Genomic DNA, 19771 nt, shown 5'->3' on the forward strand with positions numbered 1-19771 from the left:
ACACAGGTGTAGAAAAATAGGGAATATTTATCTAAACAAAACAAGACCAAAATGACAAAAATCCAACATACACAAGTCAAGTTCTACATTTTAAAAGCAAAAGAGTCATAAATCCTTTTGTACTCAGATAAAACACCGTTATTGTTGAAAAGTACCTGGGTAGCGTCAAAATAACACTCACGGGCAAGTGTAGGCCGAAAAAGGTAAGCGGTGAGTCGATTTCTCACCCGCCAGCGAGACCGTGCGTCGTTTCTCCTTCTCCAGTCGGGTCAGTGTGCATCGTTTTTCCTCTCTGCAGGAGAGTGATGCGTCAATCCGGGCAACACTCAGGTCTGGGCAGGCGTTGCATCGTTTTTCCGCACCCAGCAAGGTTTGCGTAAAAAATCCTGCTATGTGGGTTGAGACGTTAACACCCTCCGTCAGCGAGTGTTGCACGTCGTTCTTCCAGCTTCGTGCATCGATTTTCCAGCCGCAATGACGGTGGAGCATCGATTTCTGCTGCGAAGATGGCGGCTCGTCGTTTTTCAGCTGCGTCGCAGAAGGTGCTTTGAATCTTTCCCTGCACGCTGGTCTGTCCGTAGATTTTCAGCCTTGGGCTGACAGCTTCACCTTCCAAGGCTCCAGGAACTGGATAGGGCACCACTTGGCAGGGCAGGAGTCTCGGTGGAGAGTCCAGGTGCTGGCAGGAGAAGTCTTTGATGGCCCTGAGACTTCAACAACAGGAGGCAAGCTCAGGACAAGCCCTTAGAGATTTCTTCACAAGCAGGAAGGCACACAAAGTCCAGTCTTTGTTCTCTTGCACAGGCAGAAGCAGCAATTGCAGAATAGCTCCACAAAGCACAGTCTCAGGCAGGGCAACACTTCTCTTCAGCTCTTCTCCAGGCATATGTTCCTCTTGATGTCCAGAACTGATCTAAAGTCTGTGATTTTTGGGTGCCTTTCTTACTTCAAAGGAAAGTCTCTCTTGTTTGTGAAACCTTGCCTTACCCAGGCCAGGCCCCAGACACACACCAGGGGGTTGGAGAGTGCATTGTGTGAGGGCAGACACAGCTGTTTCAGGTGTAAGTGAACACTCCTCCCCTCCCTCTTAGCACAGATGGCTCATCAGGATATGCAGGCTACACCCCAGCTCCCTTTGTGTTGCTGTCTAGAAAGAGGTGCAAACAGCCCAACTGTCAAACTGACCCAGACAGGGAATCCACAAACAGGCAGAGTCACAGAATGGTTTAAGCAATAAAATGGCCAGTTTCTAAATGCAGCATTTTCAAACACACAATCTTAAAATCAACTTTACTAAAAAATGTATTTTTAAATTGTGATCTCAGAGACCCCAAACTCCATACGTCTATCTGCTCCCAAAGGGAATCTAAACTTTAATAATTTTTAAAGTTAGCCCCCATGTTAACCTATGAGAGAGATAGGCCTTGCAAACTGAATTTGGTAGTATTTCACTGTCAGGACATATAAAACACATTCATATATGTCCCACCTTAAACATATACTGCACTCTGCCCATGGTGCTACCTAGGGCCTACCTTAGGGGTGTCTTACATGTAAGAAAAGGGAAGGTTAAGGCCTGGCAAGAGAGTACACTTGTCAAGTCGAATTGGCAGTTAAAACTGCACACACAGACACTGCAGTGACAGGTCTGAGCCATGTTTACAGAGCTACTAATGTGGGTGGCACAACCAGTGCTGCAGGCCCACCAGTAGTATTTGATTTACAGGCCCTGGGCACCTCTAGTGCACTGTACTAGGGACGTACCAGTAAATCAAATATGCCAATCATGGAAAGCCAATTACATACACATTTTATACAAGAGCACTTGCACTTTAACACTGGATAGCAGTGGTAAAGTGTCCAGAGTAACAAAAAACAGCAAAAACAGAGTCCAGCACACATCAACCTGGGAAACAGAGGCAAAAAGTTAGTGGAGACCATGCCTAGGATGAAAAAGTCTAACAGCAGCCGAAGGCTGGAACAACCTTACCTTGCACCTCAGGACTGCCTCCTCGCTCTGGCAGTTCAGGACTCAAGACCTGGCTGCTCGAATGTACAAGATCACCACGGAACAGCTACTAACTCCAGCACTTTGAGATCCTTACCGGTGATTTGCAGCACTATATAAATCCTCTTTGAAGAAAGTTAGCTTGTCATTGCTTTTGAAGGTTGCTGGGTTTGTGAGACTCCTTGGGTAAGGCTTTACCTAGCTTCAGCGATGTGTCCATTCCACACATAATCCACCCTCTTTGAATGATAGAACACGTGTCTTGTTTGATCATGTGGGCTTTGCTAGAATTCACATCTCAACTTGTTGTTTGATGTTTAAGCAGCTTCAGTAAGTATTTTGGACGCTGGCTGTAAAAATATACAAATGCATTTCTGATCAAATGGTGTAAACTAAATACACCTTAGTAAATCAAATAAAATAGACTGATTTACTGTTGATAGTAAGAACTCCGTTAACAGATAAATCATGGCATACTGAGAGAAAGATTCAAATCCTATTCCTGACTCCAGGAAGTATATAAGCGTCTGCCACAACGACCTTATCTCAATACAAATATACCGTTTATGGTATTGAAAGATGTCATCAACATCTCTATTTAAAATATTTATTCAACAATATATTGACACAAACTAAATTAAAGATCGATATTTAGTAAAAGGCACAGGACTCAAAGTGTTAGTAAATAATAAGCAACCACTCATTACTTTATTACCTGCCCACTAAAAATAGATTTACTTGCAAATTTCATTTCACTTAATTATTTGCAAAGAATATGGTTTGAAGCCTTGTTAATTACATCAGACCTTATCAGTGCCTCTTAATTGATGGATTGAATTTGGATTTTTAAAATAGGTTATAGGAGCATGCTCCTCTTTACGCCATGTAGGAGGCGAAGAGATGGACAGTTGCTTATATGTAATAATACTTTGTGATGTGTATCTCATGCTATTGTATGTCGTTTTGAAATTAGGGCATTCCTCAGCAGGACCGAATCTTTCTCTTAATAGGCTGTGAAGTATTTTTTACCCAATCCATTCATTATATATCCCTCTTATCTATTTGGGGTTGATGTGATTTATTCTAGAGTATTTAATTCACACTCTAATAATAAGCGTCTTTGAAAAGGCAACGAGAAATGTCCAAACTGCTCAATGTGAAGCTAATGTGTAGTGAAATCAATTGTGGATTTGCTGTGTCAGGATTAAAGTAGCAGGTTAGTGCAGGCAGAGCTTGTTGGCCTACATATTATAGGACCTGGTTTCCTACTGAAAACTGACACTGACTGCAACTCTAGAAATGGAAGCCTGTCAGGAAGGAGCATCATTCCACCTTTCTTGGATAGGTCAAGCCAGTCATCGACTTATTTGCTACTCCATAAAGGAAACATGATAGTAAGCCAAACTGGGGTTGCCAGTATGGACTATAGCGCTTGGGTCAAAGACCTGTACTCCTAATAATGCTTTCTTGACCATTATGTCTTAGTAATGCCTCTGCTACAGGAAAGAATTTTACATTGGCTACCAATGCATCCACTACATGGATTCATGTTTGGCCTCATGACCCCCGGATAGAATAATGATTGGTCCACTCATATTCCATTCTCCACTGGCTGACCAATTGAGAACCGTCGAGTTAATGTGCCCTTTACAAATATTTGATGATATGTTGAAGTAAGTCTCTTGTTTTGCAGGGAACAGTAATATACTGAGTTTTGTGGCCCAGAAAGAAAGGAGTAGCATTATTGCATTATTCCCCATTCCAAGGTGCAAAAGTGGAATAAGGAGGCACCACTCCACATCCTAAATGTGCCATCAGTACTGGGTGTGATAGTAACCTCCCCACAAACTGAGTCACTTTGTAAAAGGGCTCCTTAGTGTTATCACCCGTTCCTAACAGCACACCCATTTTTAATTCTGGAGTCAGTGGAAACAAATTGTGTACCTGTAGAGGCTGCAGGCCATACCCTCACCTTGTCGCTTCATATAATGCAAAGTTTAGCTCGACACCCCCCACACAATACTGGGCAGAGGCTTTAAATGTTAATGTTTACCCTAATCCTATGGCCTTCACATCTGTAACACGTTCAATTAATGAAAACCAAACATGGGCAAAAACAATCTGTCCTGATTTACAGACTCACTTCATGTTGAAACAGCTGCTTAATGCTTGTCTTAAACACACAGCTTGGTTCTTTCTGTATTAACAAGCTATTATTGTGAGTTATGTCCCTTTACCGGTGCATAAATTGGCTTAGAGTGACTGTCGGGATGTTTACAAAATGCTAGCAGATTATTGTAACATATACTGCAAGGTTTTCGGCGCTGACACTTTTGATGAAAGACGCCTCGTTGTTGCTTTTATAGATGTACTCTTCCGTTTCTTCTTTGACCTGTGAAATAGTGCCGTGAGCGGCTGATCACTGCTAATGACAGCACAGAATGCCAGTTTTCCAGTTCCTGAGAGGTGAACTATATTAGAGTGTCTAGGGTTCATTAACAAACTGTACCTTCAGCCATTGCTGGCGTGCACTTACGATTTAAGAGCACTCATTCTGAATGATATTTTGATCTTTTAAAACAGTAGAAGAACGTACCCTGCAGAGGCCCGTATGTCTTATCAAGCAATTCTCATTTTAGCCTCTAGTAGTCACTATAAACTGTGCATCTAAGTTTAACTTAGATGTGAAAAAAGACATTGGTAAACGTTTTGTGATTCCGTAGTATGATAGATAAACGACCACTACTACAAATTGTCTGCCGCAGTAGGGCTAAGGGTATCTAGGGTAATGTGGGTATGATTAAGGTGAACATTGAAAGAAGGTGAACCCACACGATGTTGTAACTTTGTGTGTACTGGCAAACATCTAAACAGTGTTTATGAAGATTCAGTCTGACAACCTACATTGGGTGTGATTAACAAGAACCATAAGATTGTAAAGTATCTGTGAAGACCACACAAACACCATCATAGTTCATGAGGGTGTACAGGAAAGAAGTTCTACAAAGGGAACTATTTTCTCTGCATAAAAAAGAAAAAAATACACTTAAAATAGATTTGCACATCAATACAACTAGAAAGCAGTGCGTTTTCGAGTGTTGGGAAATCAGCTATTTAATGTCTTGACCCATGAATGGAAATTCATTATTTGCTCAGATTTAAATGTGTAGGTTTTTTTGTGTAAAGCCCTTGATATGAGGAAAACAATTATAAAATCATAACAGAAATCTGACTATTCTTAGATTATTTTAGATTACCTCATGTAGGCAGATTATGTATGAGTCGGGGTCAGAATGTTTATTGGTTCTGCCAATGTGCTCACTGTTCAACAAAGTAAAATATTCCTAGCCAACAGAAAGAAGCTGTTTTAGAAAAATACGGGGAGCATTTCTACCAACATTGAAACCCCTTTAATTGTTCCTTTCCTTTATGCCTGACTTGGAATAATAAGAAACAAATTTAACAAAGATTAACACTGTGCCATTTATGTGTCTCTTTTTGAATTCCAGAAGGCCAAACTCCCTAATCTATTGCAGTCCTAGTTTAGTCTGCTGTCAAGGACACAGCGCGTTTGTTTTGGACTGTTATTCTTCTACGACGTTGTTATTTTTCTATTGTTTAGATTGATATAAATTGTTTAAACATACTCCATGCACGTGTTTCTGGAAACACATTCTTGAAAGAGACATTTCTTTGTATAAAAATATGTTTTTACTTTGAAAACGTGTTTGAACACAGTATGAAAAACCCACGAAATTAAATAACCAATGGTTTGAGTGAAAGGAAAATCAGTATTTTTTTTCTTTACACCTTACATTTGATAAACCTCCCAATCTTTCAACTAGGACTTCCACTGTCGGAGACTTCGACTCATTTCTCATGCAGTAACTCTCATTTGTATTTACATTCCATACATTTGTGTTCGACTCCCAAACACTGATGCACAATGTTTGGGACAGTGCTCTAAAGCGTGACCACCCCCTGATTTTGGGTGGGACCAATACTTAAATTACAAATGATATATCTATAACACCAGATGTGCAGCCTGATCCATTTCAGGGAGGGGGGAGCAAATATTGCCACTGTAATGCATATTTAAGGATGGCACAAACAACAACAAATTTGAATATTTATTTAAAAAGAAAATGTAGGAACAATGTATAGAAAATCAAATTATTAATTTACTTTTGACTTTTTGCATTCTTTCCCAGTAACATAATATTTGAGTACATGTCTTTTGTCACTTGCATTTGTGTAGCTCTAGCTACAATTATTATTGCATTGTATTCTAGTGCCAATGTTCAAGCCCTTTTGGTGGAATTGAAAAGACAATCAAGTTATTATGTCTGTTGTGGTTTGAATGTGTGAGGTTATTAGAGAACAGTTTAATGTTCAGTTCAAAAGAGGCTTCTGTGGTTTGGAGTAAAGCTAAATTGTATTTTGTCTTGGAAGATCTTTGGTAGATTTATGTTCATGCTGAATCACTCCACCGTGGATCATTTGGAGGATCTTATGTGCATTAACAAGTCTGCTGAATCAATGTCCTGTTTTTATACAGTACACTTCACTGGATATTTGCAGGATTTTATTTGAATGAGCAAGTCTGACAGATCACTGTCCTGTTCTTTTACAGTTTATCAAGAAATTATATGTGAAATGGCCAGATGACCAGATAGCCATAACAATGTTCTCAAATAATGATTATGTTAATGTTAAGGATGTCTTGTAGGTTCTTTCTGTCACACTCAGCAGCTTCAGGGGTTGTCACTGAGTTCTTAAATTTTTGGACTTGGGAATGTGAAATTGTGCTTGATTAGTTAAAAATGTGTTTAATAAGAAAGACCTGATACATCTTTCAAACTTCTTAGAATGGTTCCCCGATGTACAGTAAAAGGTGCTTATGGTCAGCCTTATCAAATAAATGCTTAGCTCAGAAAATGCTCTTGAAACATATGTCCTCGAAAGAGAGCACACATTGTCATATATTGTGCCAGATTCTGCTTTTAATGGTAAATCTCAAAATCATATCTAAAAGAGGTATTTCTGTGGTTGTTTTTTTTTATTTTTTTATCTTACACTTTATTTACATGGATACACATGTAAACTTCTCTTTGAAACTATTGTTATCAGGTTGACCGCCAGTCCCAGTTCATCCAGGGCTACCGAGTAATGTACCGTCAGATGTCAGGTCTGTCATCCCCTTCAGCATGGCAAAATATGGATGTCAAAGTTCCTACTGAGAGAAGCACTATCATAGTCAATTTAAAAAAAGGGGTTACATATGAGATTAAAGTCCGTCCCTATTTCAATGAGTTCCAAGGAATGGACAGCGATTCAAAGTCAGCCCGAACAACAGAAGAAGGTTAGTAAATAGTCCCAACCTGCAGCCTGAAACAGTCTACTGATAAGTAGCTATGAAAATAACACTAACGTCCATTCAAATTGTAACAATTGTATTTCATTGTTGGAGGCATCAACTTTATAAATGTTATCTTAATGCTAGTGACAATATTTGTCATTTAGATGCTAATTTCTGTAAATGTGTTTAGATTTAATTGCATATTTGTATCTTTAAATATGAATGTCAAAATTAAAATGCAATTAGAAGAAACAAATGTACATAATTATCTGCCTGAATTCTGACTCAAGACTCATACTTACTACTCTGAAATTACATATTGGAATTTTAAACTCATGTACATATTTCATTTGGAATCATAAAGTACTAGACAGATTTTTGGGTATTATGTTGTAACTCAATAAATAATGGCACATAGATTTTAGAGGTTTGAATATGCCATCATTTATAAGTATACATCCATGCAAAGTATTAAAGTTCCAATGGACAGTCGACCAGGGTTTCATAACAAAATGTTAATACAGTACAAAAATGAGTAATGCTTCATTATTCTCGTATTGTTGTTCCAATCAGTATCTCACAGTATACTGCCAACAAGTGTTTCATCCCCTTTTAGCACATAGGCCTGAAGCTTGTTCAGGGTGAAAATTTAAACATAGTAATGAACATATTTGTTTTGGTTCACCTCCCTATTAAGAAGAATCTATTAATGGGAGACTATTTACTAACTTTAACTGTAAGAACTCAATGTGATTTCCAGTTAATGGGGCAGGTATGAATAAAAGTCATAGTAGTGAACTTGCACCAGCTATGGTTGTGAATGCATGCTGTAGTAAAGGAGGTACTTGTACAGTACATGTCCTTGTGTACATGGATAAGAAATGAGCATAAAGATCAATTACTATCGGTCGGCATAGATCTCTGGTTGAAAGTGGTACTATACAATTAAAAAATGTGTAATGAACCTCAGACAGAGGGTAAGAATATGCAGGGGTATTAGGATGGAGGTCTCAAGTATCAGTACAGGTATGCAGTTTTCCTGAACATCAGATGCTGAAGAGGAGGCTGGGGAGGGGTCTCATGACCATAACAACAGAAGAAGGTGAAATGATGCTTGATATTATTCTAATTAAGATAGGGAAAAGTAGACAGGATAACCTATAAGTAGTGCCTCAGCATAATTGCAACGCTCATGTTTACGTTCTGCACATGGGTACAGGGGACAGAGTTGCTTGTGCATGGTCCAAACCCTCTACCAGAAAGTTCCTGGGCATAGTGACATTATAACATTCTGTAGAAGGATATAATTATTTCGATGGGGTAGTCTGTAAAGGATGTGTCACCCCATGGTGTCAGTGTGGTCATGCTGCTAATAGTATGTGTGGAAAGCAAGCATCGCACTATTTGCATCACTGGGCAAAATAAGACGACAACATGCATATAAAAGGGACAGTAAAATAGGTGGTTTGAGTTAGACTTCAGTACATAAGCAAGAGAGTGTGTCATGCGTTGAGGATTTCATCCAATAAATGCTTCTAAAGGTTGATCAAGTACGAAGGAACCTGCAGATGCGTAATGATGGAAATCAGTTGGTCAATGGGCTATGATATTCACAAGAAACTGGGTAATTCATTGAGGTCTCAAAGTAAACACATACATTGTGATGCTTGTGTGAGCCCTTAGTAGTATCTGTGGTCCATAATAGGTCTGCACATTTCCAAGGAGCGACTTGTGCAGCAAGTTCTGCATGTGGGAAAGGATGTGATCGTGGTGAGTGCAGGTTTCATAAGCCATGTACAACAAAGTGGCAATCTTGTGGTGGGAATCCTTGGCTGGCAATAAGAATATTGAAGGTGAACGACAGATAATGTATTCCATGCATTTTTATGGAATAACTGGGGACCACAATGCGAACATTTCATGAATCTGACTCCTTAGACAGATAGTGAGTTGCCCACAACTGGAAACTATGTGCTGCAAGGAGCATGCCTATGGAATGGCCATCTTAGAGTTGTTACACCGCTGAGATCAGAGATGATGTGGTGAAAGGCATGCATAATATGTGCTCAGGTTTTCTGACGAAAACTGAGACCGACAAAGCAGAAATTTCAAAGAAAATGTGCAATGGTCGGTAAGGGTGAGGTAGACTAAGTTTGGTTATTTATAAGCCTAATTGATTATTTTATTTGGTAGATTATAATCTTCGTGGTACATATACAGAACAATTATATTTTGGTGGCAAAACACAAGGTCTATCATAGTAGTTTTTAGAAAGAAGCTTTTTATGGCCATGATGCAGAAGTATTGTGTCAAATAGACAATTTAAGAGATGAACAAAATTCTTCAATACAACATGCCTATGATACAACAATAGGCATGGCCTAGTCTTTACCCCCATTGGAAATATTGGCAAATCTGCTGGAAGAGCTGTCTCTGCCCTGGGGAAGCAGTGCAATTCTTTAGACACCAAACTCGATATTCCTACTTCATCCCAATTGAAAGTTAGCACTTAATAAATGTAACAAGTTAAGCCATTCTTATCCTAGTGGAGAGTTGGACCATGAAAGTAGTGAAAAACTATTCACCATTAGGACATGTAAAGCTTAAAAGTACTTGTCCAACTTTTTAAATGTGCTGCACTCTGCCCTCTGAGCCATTTAGAGCCTGCCCTGGAGCTGACTTATATTAATTAAAGAGAAATGTTTAGGTCTGAGCAAAGGTTTATTTTGCCAGGTCAAAATGGGAGTTAAAACTGCACACACAGGTTGCAATGACAGGCCTCAGAGGTTTTTTTCAGGCTACTTAAGTGGTGCAGGCCTCACTCATAGCTCTATCAGAAATGCTACTGTGTGACGAATCCAGAATGCAGGATTTCACAATGCTCTGCAACCAGGATTTAAGGTACTTTATTCAGCTGGCCTAACTTTGTTCATGTATCCAGCCCACACTCCATCACGGTCACCATGAGCTTGTGACTTTGTCCCGGTCCTGCACAACCATGTATTTGCAGTTGGCACTTTGTGCTTTCAGGCACTATTTTCTCTTAAATATTTAGAATTCCATATCTCCAGTTCTACTGATTGGAACTTTGCAATTTTGGTCTCAAATAATTTATTAGATTTTACTCACTCTTTCTTTAAATTGGTGTTGAGATTTTCCTGTGTGGTTTTTTCACTTTATATTCTGCTTGAAGTGCTGCACAAATATTTTGCATATTGCCTCACTACTTTGTGCCAAACTACCAGAGGATTAAGAACAGGTTAATTTGGGGTTGTTCTGACTTCACCCTGACAGGAGTTGTGATTGCTGCTTGAGCAGGGTTTCGTCCCCCTAACCAGTAACCCAATTTCCTGCACCTATGAATAGCAGACTGAAGATTGTAACTTCTCATACCAGTACTGCCCCTGCAACTGAAATTAATATATTAGGTTTTCTATGCCGTTGCACAGTAGATGAATGAATTAGTCAGTGAATGGTTATGCGCTCTGCCTACTATGTTTTTGCCCTAGTTGCACTGTGACAAACACAACAGACTATAGGAAAACAACTGACATAGAGGGCAAATCTTTACTCATGAACACATAACTTTGAACTGCAATTGTTATGTTAACATGATAGGTCAATGTTGGGTTGCAGAGGTAAAGGTGTAGAAATGAACGTTTGCAGGTCTTCTGACACTATAATTGATGACTTCTAGAATATACAATACCATCAGAAACTAATTTGTTCTTTTTGATAAATTGCTGACTATGATCTTCACAACTGCACAACATTAATCCAAAACTTATCAGTGATGTACTTATCAATCTGTTACAATTCTTAATTAACTAGTCCAGTTAGGCTCCTTGGCATTTTCACTCGGGCTAATCTGATGACCTGTGCTAAAACATTGCAAAGCATAACACTAAATTACATCCTTTTTCTCGTGCCAGACCTCAAAGCTCTCTCTCTTAAAGACAAAAGTATCTTCCATCATCTACAATAGGTGCTTGAAAGAAAATGGTGTCATTGTATGTGAATGAAAGGAGCAATAGTATTTAATTAGGATTGTCTCCACACTGAAACAGAAGCACAGCTTTTTTAAATTGATAGGATCTACAAGGTACAGAAAATAATTCTAGTTCACCTTTCAATAAAGGGGTAGTATCCTCAAAATCTGTTGAAAAAGGATGAATTATCCCTCCCTAAGTTTCCCAGTGAAACAAGATATTAAAAACGTTCTCATGTAATGAAAAAATGAAGATGTAAGATCTTTCTTTGATTCAGTCAGATAGAATCAAATTTTTGGCAAGCATGTCTCTGCCTTTCTCTGTGTGTATGTATGCACGCATGTGTGTGTGTGTGTGTGTTTCCAAAGGTTAAGTGACTTTGATGATATAGACAGCTGTTGTAATAAGGTAAAAGCTAATGTGCAAAAACATCTGAAATTCACCTGTTGCACATTACTGATGACATCATACAATCATTGTGACACCATGTAGAGTTTGTGGACTTGAAGTAATTAAACAAGCTGAAGCAATGGAGTGGACAATATCTTATTCACAATGGGATTACACTCTTCAGTACTTCGAATCACTTACAATTGTAAATCAAGAGGTTAACAGGGATACATTTGTCACTATAAAGACACCTTCTGTCTGGCACTGTGGACAAAGCTCCATAGTTTAGTAGAATATGCTACACACATTCCAAACATGGGTATAGTGGCATACAATACTATCAATATAATGTGGGGAGTATGCTCACATAGTGTATAGTCAACAATTAAATCCAAAGTATCTAGCATACATGTATTAATTTCATCTTTAAAGCACATACCTTTTGTATAAAGAATACATTAAGTCAATATGCACTGAGTGATTAACATCAAAACAGTATACAAAATTACAGATCCATAAAGGACTTTTCAGAAAATATAACTCATAAAGTTCATAGGTCATAGTGAAAGAAAACAACTGGACAACCTCATGTGGTTTGTAGTTTGATTCAAACTTTCTGTTGATAACAACAAATTCTTTGCTTTACAAATATGGGCTGGATATATATTGTTGTCAAAGCTTCAAGTTTAAATATATACATCATTAATTAAAGTTGTTGTCTCTGTAACAGATCATAATAATTATTATAAATGGTATCTGTTGATGTTTAATTTGAAAATAATGTAGTGTAAGCAATTTTTTACTTTGTTAAACTTGCAGCCCTGAAGAAGCAATGTTCTCAATGTGAAACACGTGTTGGCTGTCCTGTTTTTTTCATTTCTCAGGGCTAGGTGTTCTGTTTTCATCTGTGTTTAATAATGGCACACAACCTTATAGCCATGCTTACAACACAAGTATGAAATAAACCACCTTTAAGTGGGATACCCCTGCATTCTACATTATTCAATAATCTTCAATGTCTCAAAATATTTTGTGAAGTTGTGGAAATAAAAATACACAGCTTAAAGTATATGGCCATACCACTGTATTACAACTATTTAACATGGGCATGTGGCCTACATCGCCAAAGGTGGATAATATGTTCTCAATACCAGCTTTTGCATTTCTCACAGACTTTTTTGAACAAGCTTTTGCTTTACTTCACAACCTATTTTCAAACATTCACCTGCACCTGACATCAGGCGCACTCAGTCTTTGCCTCTTATTTAATATGAGTATTTCTTCCACCCCAAATTATGATTTGCAAACGGCGCTCCTTAAAACTTTGAAAATGTACAATTATCCTGTCTCCATAGCTTGCACTATTTCCATGCTGTCAACCCACAATTGTAGACTCAGCAACTCTATGCTGTATGTGAATATGGTGTTGTAGCTGATGTCATCAGTGATATTATCGATGTTGTCATTTATGCTGTCATTTAACATGTCATGAGTGATGTAATATATGAGGTCATATTCATTGTATGGCAGGGGCACAATCAATAGTAGGTGTAGTTAACTATAGCTGGTGAATTTCAGATTTGTATGGTTTTAATATGTTAGTCTTTTCTTTATTTCAACATCTAACTACAACATCACATTAACCATTATTTTTTGTTAGTGAATGTGAAGGTTTTTTCTAATGTTAGATAAGATGTCCCGGAATCCTGTAATGGCTGCCAGAACATGTTGTCCATGTTCCAGCCTATCAAGTATGGTTCCCCTTGAGACCGTGACTTCACCATGCCAACTTATACTGTTTTAATTCATCTTCAGGACCCATGGGCCCGGTTCCTGTGTCTTGTAATGACTACCCTCTTTAAAGTATTCAATCTGAGCATATCTAGCTATCAACAATTCAAATCCAGATATCAGTATCTTTTTAATCCCTTCATGACCATCCAACCAGCTATTAGAATGGCTGAACTGATTTAGTACAAATAGTGAAAAACACAGTTTATGACTAAAGCTCTAACTTTTTGAGGAAGTTGGTGTACTTTGTTTCAGCCATTTTCTATTAATCACTTTCCAAAATGACCCATGGGAATTATCATGGGAAAAAATGTTTTGGCATGCCCCCTCCCTCTTTTGCTCGGCCACCAGTGGAAAGATTACCCTGAAGTTTTCCAGGAAATAAACATTTTTTGGAAAGTTTAATCAACAGTCGCCAAATGATGTCAAAGTTATTGCTGAAGCACAAAAAATGTGACAACTACAAAATGACAGTTGCCACTGTCCAATATAGATAGATAGATTGATAGATTAATAGATAGATAAATATATATATATTACCAATGATGGGTTTAGGGAGAGGCCATGGCTTACAGGATATGAAGCATTGAGTGGTTTATTATGCCCCTCCCTTTCTTCAGCAATGGTAATACATTATACTCTCCACCTCTTGCACTGTGTGTATAGGGCCCAGTTACAAGTCCGAAGACTGCCAGACTAGCAGTGGAGGTTGGACTGCTGTGGCTGTGGCGATCCAACCGCCATATTACAAGATTGGTGGTTGGTGCCGACAAGAGCCCGCCATCTCTGCCAGGATCTGTGGTCCCAACAGGAGGATGGCGGTCATAGTTGTAATCAGCCATGGCGGTGCTGAAGTCAGTGCCGCTGTGCTGATTACAACCATGTTTTTCCCCAGCCTTTTCATGGTGGTTCACCTACCATGAAAAGGCTGGTGTAAAACAATTGCAGGGGGGCCACAACATTGTCAAGGGCAGTGCAGGGGCCCCCCTTCCCAGTACCGTCAGAATGCATACTGTCTGCTGTGCAGACAGTGCACATTCCAAGCGTTCTAGGGGGCCCCCTGTGGGAGGGCATTGGCCATGCCTCTATGTGGAGCCAAGTGCAATGCTGCTACACATTTTCCACTGGGCTGACCAGCAGAAACCTTGGTTTCCACCAGTCAGCCCAGTGGAATACTCATAATGGGGCTGGTGGGGAGACTGCCAACTCCACGGCTGTCTCCTCACCGCGGGTCTGGCGGTTGGGTTTCCCAAGCATCAGACCCATAATCAGGCCATAGATTGAGACATGACTTTTTTCTACTTTTTTTAACAAAAGGTATTTAATCAAAACCAGGATGCCAGGAGTTACATGTGTGCAGTAATGTAAAAGCCAAACTAAAGATACCTTGTTACCATAAGGAGAGGCAAGTTATTGTAAAATGCAATTTGTGAGGCAGTAAACAATGATATTCTCCTACGAATTCCACGCTCATCTAGTTGTAAACAGGAATGTCACATTTGAATTGTAGATATATATTTGTGAATGTGCATTTGTTAGTATAGTTGCTTTAAATAACATGCTTTATTCAGCCACCTTTATTTTCACTGCCATGGCATACATGTCTGTGTGTGTTGTATCACTGCAATTCTGAATTAAAACATCAGGCATTTGGCTGTAATAGTTCTCCATACTTAGGAGTCTTCTGTCTGTTCTTTTCTAAATTGCTTTAAGTTGCTGACTGTGTTCATCTGACTATCTTTTCCTGAAGTTAAATTAAGATCCTCTAAAGGGAGAAGTCACGTTGTATCTGTGTAGTAAACCAGTGTTCCCAGTCAGTAAGGGAGGAGCGACATTTTCATTTGCACTCTTGGGCAGTGGGGCCTGTCAGCTGTGTTTCCTCTCGGAAGGCCTTCCTTCTGTGAGCAGAGTAAAAGAACTCTCCTAGTCTAAAGAGATATTAAAGTGACAATACCTGTTCTCTGCAGCAGAAAAAAACAACTATTTCAGTCTTTATCTGGTGTTAATCTGGTGGTGGTGCCAACAAAAATGTTTGACAGCTGTTTTAACAACCAACCAATTCTTGCGTGCTTACATAGCCTTGGTAACATGCTTCCTTTTGTGTAGGTGTTTGCTATACAAATACCACATGCATAGAATAGTTAAGTATGCTGACTCTTCTGTGGTGAATAAAGAAAATGGAATTAAATCTTCCAACTCATATTGAATGTGTGGAATAGTCCCACATGATGCCCTAAACAATATCAGAGTTTAAACGTGTTTTGCAATAAATGACTAAAAAAGAATAATGGATACAGTGAGTAATAGATTGGATGACCTACTGGTAATCTTCATTACTGTTACTCCTAACATTCTTGGTCACAGGCATAACCAAAAGGAGGGCAGTGACAGAATAGCTCCATTACTCCTAATTTCAGCCTCCCACTTCTCAGTCCTTGCAGAGCATAGGGATGTGACAGGTTTTGGAGCTATTGAGTTCAGCATTCAGTATCATATCAAGCAGTCTCTTGACATGACTCTCTTACAATTGCAGTATCACCACAAACTCTTGGTTAACAGAAGCATGCTTTCATGCCTGTAACTGATGGCATGTAAATCCTTATTGTGCGTTCAGTAGACTTTGCTTGTGCTCAACAACTTCTTTATTATCTGGGATATTGCATTTCAAGTTAGGGGTGTAATGATGACCAGCAACCAATCACTGCATTCCCGGGGCATATATTGAAGTTGTCGTATGGTGAAGCTTTGATCGTGTTGTGTCTTTCTTCAAAACATCATTCACTGGTTTGATCTACTTATCTGGGAATACATTTGCCTGATAAAAGCAACAAAATAATCCACCTGACAGGAAAATCTCTCTAAGCTCTTCTTAATAATTATTAATGAACATTGCTGGTCACCAGAAGTAGGAAACACATGTACTTTTGTCAGTTTGAGAGTTCTTTTTAGAGTACTAACGTGGATGCATGACTGCAAAGCATGTCTTAAAGTTTGGTACCTACTGTTAATTTATGACTCATGAGGTCTGGGTTAGTAAGAACATTGCCATGGATATCAAAATATATACCAGGCTAGAAGTTTCTTTCTCTGGCTTCCCTAGTTGGCATGCATGTCTTAGGAAGCTTACCCAAATAACCTTGATACTTATTCAACCACTTAATGGTACTACTATTCTCATTGCTAGTGGATGAATGGCTGAGCCAAACTCTGTATAATTTGTAACCTATGATTTATAGGTTACCGCACCTGGCGTGATTGGGAGGTTCATTAGTGTTTACAACTAATTTTGACTTCAGAAGTCAGATTGACAATTGTAATTGTACTAGTATTTATATAGCGCTTACTACCCCTGACGAGGCGTCAAAGCACTTTTCGGCGAGTAGCACGCTACTCCGGAACCCAAAAGGAATTAGTGGTGGATTAGTATAGGGAAATATGAGAACAGTTTTAGTATTATTATGAGTTAATTTGAGCCGCAGATATGTGAGTTTTGCTGCTGGTGTACAAATTGCAACTATTAAAGATACCTTAAACTACAAACAATTCACAGGAGCTAAATGTGTCAATGTTTCCAGATAAATAGTGATAAATGCCCCCAAAGAAGGACAAAAGTGCAGAGTTTGACATTATTTATAGATATTCTTGGTTTTCCAGTTTCTTTAGTCTAGATTGTTTTGCTCAACGGTAGCTTCACAGCATGTCATTTTGTGGCTTTACTTTGTCTAATTTTGTACTACACTATATCATATCGAAAGGAAACAACTAAAGGCAGTGTAAAATTAACTTTCAACTCACCCTAATTTTGGAGGCTGTCACCCTCCTTTTACTCATCTTCATTTTACAGCAAGCCACCTACTTCCCACAGACCTCGGTGAGGTCATCCACTCTGAAAGCCTTGCACGCCTTCTAAAAAAAAAAAAAACATGGTTCATCTATATTGATTTCAATAGGCTTATCGTCCAAAACCTTGCACCCACCGTTCTTGTGGAAACGCATGAAATTGCCCAGTTTCACAATTTTAGGATGAGAAAGTCTACACGTATGAATTGTAGCATATTTTCTGAAAATAGTCCCTAACTTTTTATAAATATACCAACGCTGATGGCGGACAAAATAATGTTCGGTGTGTGTTGGGTGGCAGTTACCATATACAGCCTCTTTTAATTCTGCTGTTGCCATTGATTGATTGCTTCTTTGCTCAACATAACTTGATATGCACTCCAAGCAGTGCATAAATGCATGTGGCAATCTCAAATTTAATAGACTTAATAGCCTTATGCCAATATCCCTGCTTCACAAAACTGTTTAAGAGGCTGCTTCAGGAATACACTGCAGGGTCTTTTTCATCAAGGACACAGGAAAGAAATCTCTGTATTTTAATACAGAACTGATCTATTGCACTGCAGTCTATCAAAGAAATAATCTTTTAAAAGTCAGCATGCTATCTTAGAAAACAATTTGGAGGAGTGATGTGGGCACTTTTAATGCACATCAGAAAGTGTGTTCCTAACATAAAGTCCCAACCTTCACCAGGTTGAATTTTATGTGGACCTTTCCTTCCCCTCTGCAAAAATTAATTTCGCCAGAGTCCCATCGCTTCCCCAGATCAGACATTTGTCACAATTCAGTGTACATCCATCTCCAACCTCTTTGGCCTTGTGAAGGTAACAAATGGAATTCTGTTTGGCTGTATCTGGAAAAGATGAGCAGCGATTTGGGTTCTCGCACATCTGTAGGAAGGGCTTGAGCGCTGGAATAATTGACCTGTCAAGAATCAAGCATGGGGTTCTCTACCATGCTGCAACAAGGGAAATGAGAAAACGGTTTAAAAATGTTATTTTTCAGCGTGCAGTACTTAATAACTGCAGGACTGTCAAGCAAGTGCTTTAATTTATATCTCCAGTGCCAGTTTTCGCAGGGAGATACCAATCAGAGCTGGACTTAGACGAGTTTATTCTCTCTACCTTCCTCACATATTGAATGTGCATTTCTGCACTTGCTTTGAACTGACAATATCTTAAGATATTGTTCCAAGTATACTGAAGAGAGATGTGTTCAGACGTTAAAATGTGGGCTTCTTCCTAGGGTGTTGTTTTGATATAGTTGGTGTATTGTATTAGCATCTTCGTGTCTTTTCTTAGCCAGTAATCTTGTTCAGTGAGTTAGGGAATTGGTGCTGCGATGATGGCTCATGTATGAACCCAACAGTGCTAGCTACACCTACATTTAAATGTGCTTTGATAGCGCCTGTTTTGTTCAATGGTTCCACGTGACATTCATTCAAAATGTTAGTTTATTTAAAACCATTAAAAGGAAAAGCAGCAAAAGAAAATAATACTACAATTCCATACACAAATCTGCTGCGGTCCTAATTTTTACACAAAATATTTTAGTCACACAGACAGACTTGTATGTGCTTTTAAATAGGAATAAACATCTAATTATCGATGGTATAATGCATATAATATATAGCACTTAAATTTACTACCACAACATTTATTTCATATATACCAACTACTTTCAACATGAGTGATAGATCTCATTAGATTTTAACCTCATTAGTAAATCCCCTTGTGGGTAACATGCAAGGGGGCAACACTGGGGAAATAAGTTAGTACAGATATATTTAAAAATCTTAAAAAAATAAAATACAATGTTTATTCAACTGATACGACAAAGTATGTCAGAGCAAGCACTACTAAAGCCAAGAAGCTGATTAACAAAAGCGTTTATGAGTATCTGGATTGGTACTTCAGGAGTACTCTTTTATGTACTTTTACATGCATTTGAGAATTGGCCTGATAAGTCCACTTCCATATTAGGAAAAGTGTAAAGAAGTCACAGTCCTTTCTACGTATATTAATTGTATATTCCCAGTTTGGATGTTGGGGACCAATTCATGTAAGAGTGTGTAAAAGAATGCTACATCAGCACTACCATAGGTACTCCAAAATGTTTTTGTGAACAGGAACTAAAGTAATAACATTACAGATGCATAACCTAATTTTAGGAAATGTATCAACAGACGGCTTACAGATCCTGTCAAATCATCTTTTCAGGTAGCAAACGTTAATTACCTGCAACCTTCTTAGATGTATTTTGCCTATTATTGTTTTGGCTCTTTATTGTTCTGTCTTCTTACTTGGCTTCCATGTGCTAAGGTGGAATTGACAGTTTTGCACCAAGTGATATATCACTGTAACTTTGAAATCATGTACTTACCTTTACAAAGCA

At 38.6% G+C, this 19771-nt stretch overlaps 1 protein-coding gene across 14 annotated transcripts in view; it reads left to right on the forward strand.

Annotated features, from left to right (window-relative positions):
* Window positions 1-19771, forward strand: part of ROBO2 (roundabout guidance receptor 2) — a 709977-nt gene that overhangs the window by 595552 nt on the left and 94654 nt on the right. For all 14 annotated transcript variants that reach the window (XM_069204134.1, XM_069204124.1, XM_069204131.1 and 11 more), the window contains exon 14: window positions 7139-7370. In XM_069204134.1, the coding sequence (XP_069060235.1) occupies window positions 7139-7370 (232 nt within the window). The remainder of the gene's footprint in view (window positions 1-7138; window positions 7371-19771) is intronic.

Source organism: Pleurodeles waltl, chromosome 8 (genome assembly GCF_031143425.1).
Source record: "Pleurodeles waltl isolate 20211129_DDA chromosome 8, aPleWal1.hap1.20221129, whole genome shotgun sequence".
Lineage (NCBI taxonomy): Eukaryota > Metazoa > Chordata > Amphibia > Caudata > Salamandridae > Pleurodeles > Pleurodeles waltl.